Genomic DNA, 4,724 nt, shown 5'->3' with positions numbered 1-4,724 from the left:
ACAAGTATTTGTCATAGCTCGATACTAGGCTTCTGCTGATGATCTGGACACATTAGTTAAGACTTCCAAGAAATAATTGAATTTCCGAGGAAAATGCAGAACCCAGAAATAGACCGTCTGGAGTTCGACAACCACCCCAGTCAGAAACGCAATATGCTTCTAATCTTAAATTGTTTTCAGATGGTAGCAGGAGTCCTTGACGAGGAGTACCTTTGATGTATCTCCGAACCCGAAAAGCTACCTCCCAATGTGGTTTTCTTGGTTCATGCATAAATTGACTAAGCATACGAACTGAATAAACTATGTCAGGCCTAGTAACGGTCAAATATATTAATCTGTTAATCAACCGTCTGTATTTACTTTCATCATCCAACACCTCCCCTCGAGCAAAGTACGCCTCCCCTTAATTGAGGCTCGACTTCTTTTTCTTTTGGAGTCTTAGTTCTTTTTTACTATGTCTTCAAGGAGGCTCGGTTCCTTTTCTTTTGAAGTTCTTTGTTCGACATTTGAGGATTTACCAATCTATTGGCACGACCAAGTTTAGAACATGGCTCTGATTCCATTGTGGGGAGGTGGATTAAATCTAAGCGCGCTCATGGAGGTGGAAGGACATGCGCCAACCCTACGTTAATTGAAGGAAAATCAATGAGGAAACATTTTGCGAGACTTGAAGGTGTGCTTTTGGAGGACACATGCCACACCAAGAAAAATTAAGAAAATACTAATGCCTTACGTCGCCTGGACTCGAAGCCAAGAACACTCGTTGTGAGTGGGGTGGGTGTCTAAGTAGTGAAATTATTTTTGGGAGTTTAAGTTAAATTATGCTTAAATTGAGGACAAATAGCGACTGGCCGTGGTATTTGCACGTGAGCCCGTTGCAAGTGGAATCATGCCTAGAAGCCTTTCCAGCCACGCATGGGGCGCGTGAAGGTGTGTGGAAGGTGATCTTTTGACTATTTTACACCCATACTAATCCTAAAATGACTTGAATTATTACCATCTAGTGAAATTTTTGAAGATTTAGAGAACTGAAAATGACATACCAAAAGAGTGAGGTGTCTTTCCACTCAACATATCGGCCACTATGTTAGCTTTACATGGGTGATAAAGGATCTTTGTATCATAATCCTTCACAAACTCCAACTATCTCCTTCGTCCCATGTTCAACTCTTTCTACCTGAATAAGATACTTGAGGCTCTTATGGTTTCACTACCTGTACCTTTTCACCATACAAGTAACATCACCATATTTTTAACGTGAACAGTTGCTAACTCCAAATCGAGGGTTAGGTAGTTACGCTCATATTTCTTAAACTATTAGGAGCCATATACAATCACTTCTCCATTAACACCAATACGCAACCCCAATCCTTTTCTCGAGGCATCGTTGTACACCATGCTTGAACCATAAAATAGTGCTAGCATTAGCGCATACATCAAAAACTCCTTAAGCTCTTGAAAAATCTATTCATGTGTCATAGTCCAAAGAAAGACTTACCCTTCTTAGTTAACTTTGTCAAGGTTTGAATAACTCCTAAAAAGAAACCTTCCGTAGTAGTTCGCTAACTCCAAAAAACTTCTAAGTTCTCGGACTGATGATGGTCTGGGTTATCTCATGATTGCCTCTATTCGACCCAGAAAATTCTCAGCTGAGTTATCTCATGATTGCCTCTAACGAACTTGCAGAAAATTGTGGGTTGAGGTTGGTCTTCGTTATCTCATGATTGCCCCAAAATGTTCCATGATTACTAACTTCTCAACATCCCATGATTTTAACCAAGTCAAGCTTGTTGACTTACTAACTTCTCAATGCATGATTCCCACATCCATGATTTTAACCCTGTCGAGTTTAATGACTCACATCCCTTACGTCAAAACACACAATCATGGCAAGGACTACTTTTCGTGATGCCAACAAAAAATATTGGCAAAACAAATATTTGTCGACGTATTAGCACTATCCATGTACTATATATTCTTTAGGTTATTTATTAAATATTATCCTCTCCATGAAAACTATTGTTCAATATTACATTAATAACCTTGATTTTTTTTTTGTAAAATAAATATTATTAGTTTAAGCCAAGGAGAACGGTTATAATCTTACTAACAAAGAGTAAAGTTATGACTCTTATGTGTAGTCAGTAAAGGATAACACGAGAGTGGCACACGGAGGAAGACGGTGTATTGTCGGGTTTTACTTAAAATTCTAACGTTAAAGCTATTAAAAGGAATATTTGTGAGTGTATAAATATGTGAACCCTCCCTACTTATTAATTGAGCAAAACAGACAGAAAAATCAAAATAAAAAATGACATCTTCTAGTTTTCTTGGAGTCTTTAGGATTGTCCTTTTAGTACTGTTCTTCAATGGGATGGTGCCCATGCATGCGGCTTCCCAAGACGACATCGTTTCCACCATCTGCAAGAAAACTAGAAACCCTTCTTTTTGCTTTAACGTGTTGAAATCTGCTGGCACCACAGACTTAAAAGGGCTGGCCACCTTCACCCTCAACCTCGCCCACGACAAGGTTGGTCAAACCCGTGCCCTCGCCCTGTCCCTGGCATCCAAGGCAGCCGATCCCAAGCTTAAGGAGCGATATGCCACCTGTGCTGAACAGTACGACGATGCCGCCGACGACATCGAGGATGGGAAGAACGACCTGGGGGAAGGTGACTACAATGGCGTCAACATTAAGGCGTCTGCAGCCATGACAGAGGCCGGCGACTGTCTGGACAGCTTCACGCAGCCGCCGAAGGACCCATCGGCGCTGTCTGGCAACGGGAAGACTGTGGAAGATATTTGTAGTATCATCTTGGTTATAGCCAATCTTCTCCTTGGGCGTGACTAATTCATTTTTCTTCAACCTTTCTTCATTTTATCGTACATGTACTTGGAATGCCATGAATCAATAATATGTCTGTTTTGAATCCTATAAATTTGGACATCGACTCCTTCACATTTTAATAATCTGACTAATCTAGGATCACTCTATAACTCTTAGTGCTCTCCAATTTTAAAGGTCACAGGTTCTAGTTCGTGAGTCAATAACGGCACATAATTTCATGTTAATGAGTTATAGGCCTTCTCAACTCATGATGAAGCTAAAGAAACTAGTTTGAATCAAAGTGAGTGTGGAGGGAGAGTTGCCCAAATTTTTCAAAAGCTTACTAGATTTCATTTTCTTTTCTTCCCAAATTTTAATTATTCAGAACTTTTTTGGTTAGGTTGGTTTGATTTTATCTTTTTGGATTCGAGTCCGTTTGGGTTGGTTTCATGTTTATAGGCACAAAAACTAGGTCTGAAGTTTATAGGCACAAAAACTAGGTCTGAAGTTTATAGGCACAAAATCTAGGTCATGAACCGACCCAATTTCATTAAAAAAAGGCTAGCAGAAGGCCGAACGTTTCCTGTCCCAACGACCCTCCCTCTAATCATAAGCTTTTCAAGCCCAACGGAAGGAAGAAAACCCTCCCAACGACCCTCCCTCTAATCATAAGCTTTTCAAGCCCAACGGAAGGAAGAAAGCCCTCCCAACGACTCTCCCTCTAATCATAATGTTTTCAAGCCTAACGATCATAAGATTTCAAGCCCAACGGAAGGAAGAAAACCCTCCCAACGACCCTCCCTCTAATCATAATCTTTTCAAGCCCAACGATCATAAGCTTTTCAAGCCCAACGAAAGGAAGAAAACCCTCCCAACGACCCTCCCTCTAATCATAATCTTTTCAAGTCCAATGATCATAAGCTTTTCAAGCCGGAAGAAAACCCTCATTTATTGCAGGAAGGAGCATGTCACAACATCACTGACATGAAGTAGATTGTGACCTCCATACAAGAAAGACAAGGGGTGACCCTCAAGTGACATCTATGATTATAGATTGTGACCTCCACAAAAGACAGACAAGGGGCGACCCTCAAGTGACATCTATCCAACCACATGAGTCCCAAGATTGAGAAGTGTCATGATGCGAGAGGAGGATAGTGCATCATCCAATACACCAAGAATGTGACTGAAGCTAAGGCATCATCCAATACACCAAGAATGTGCATTGAAGCTAAGGCATACAAGGCATCATCCAATACACCAAGAATGTGCATTGAAGCTAAGGCATACAAGGCATCATCCAATACACCAAGAATGTGCATTGAAGCTAAGGCATACAAGGCATCATCCAATACACCAAGAATGTGCATTGAAGCTAAGGCATACAAGGCATCATCCAATACACCAAGAATGTGCATTGAAGCTAAGGCATACAAGGCATCATCCAATAGACCAAGAATGTGCATTGAAGCTAAGTCATACGCTAAGTTCGAGAGAGAGGACGACACGAGTGTCAAAGACAAGCTCGAAGAAGGTCGAGTAGGGCTCCAGACAATAACTTCCAAAGTCGAGATTTTGATATGAATTTTTACATGTGACCTGTTTTAATTAATGTGGTTGAGTTCTCATGTTTATATTAGTGTTAGTGATAAAAAAAATNTTTTTTTTTTTTCTTTTTTTTTTTTTTTTTTTTTTTTTTTTTTTTTTTTTTTTTTTTTGTAAATGGATTTTGATATTTATTTAAGAAATTAAATATAGAGAGTTATTTAATTTTTCGTGAAGTGAGACAAATTTTTTTGTGAGAACTTTCTAATATGAAGTACACGTCATTTTCATTATTCATAACTTTTTTATTTTTATCTTTTTGGATTCGAGTCCCGGTTTGGGTTGGTTTCAA

At 39.6% G+C, this 4,724-nt stretch overlaps 1 protein-coding gene across 1 annotated transcript; it reads left to right on the top strand.

Annotated features, from left to right (window-relative positions):
- Positions 1–2,383: 2,383 nt before the first annotated feature.
- LOC111452548 (pectinesterase inhibitor-like) lies at positions 2,384–2,851 on the top strand. Its single transcript, XM_023093325.1, has one exon. The coding sequence runs from the start codon at positions 2,384–2,386 to the stop codon at positions 2,849–2,851; it is 468 nt and encodes a 155-aa protein (XP_022949093.1).
- Positions 2,852–4,724: the final 1,873 nt, after the last annotated feature.

The sequence above is a fragment of the Cucurbita moschata genome, unplaced genomic scaffold (genome assembly GCF_002738365.1).
Source record: "Cucurbita moschata cultivar Rifu unplaced genomic scaffold, Cmos_1.0 Cmo_Scf00014, whole genome shotgun sequence".
In the NCBI taxonomy this organism is placed as follows: Eukaryota; Viridiplantae; Streptophyta; class Magnoliopsida; order Cucurbitales; family Cucurbitaceae; genus Cucurbita; species Cucurbita moschata.
This window is presented reverse-complemented; position numbering and strand designations above follow the sequence as displayed.

What these genes read in the sequence shown, in the direction of transcription:
- LOC111452548 (XM_023093325.1), top strand. Translation starts at nt 2,384, where the DNA reads ATGCATGCGGCTTCCCAAGACGACATCGTTTCCACCATCTGCAAGAAA.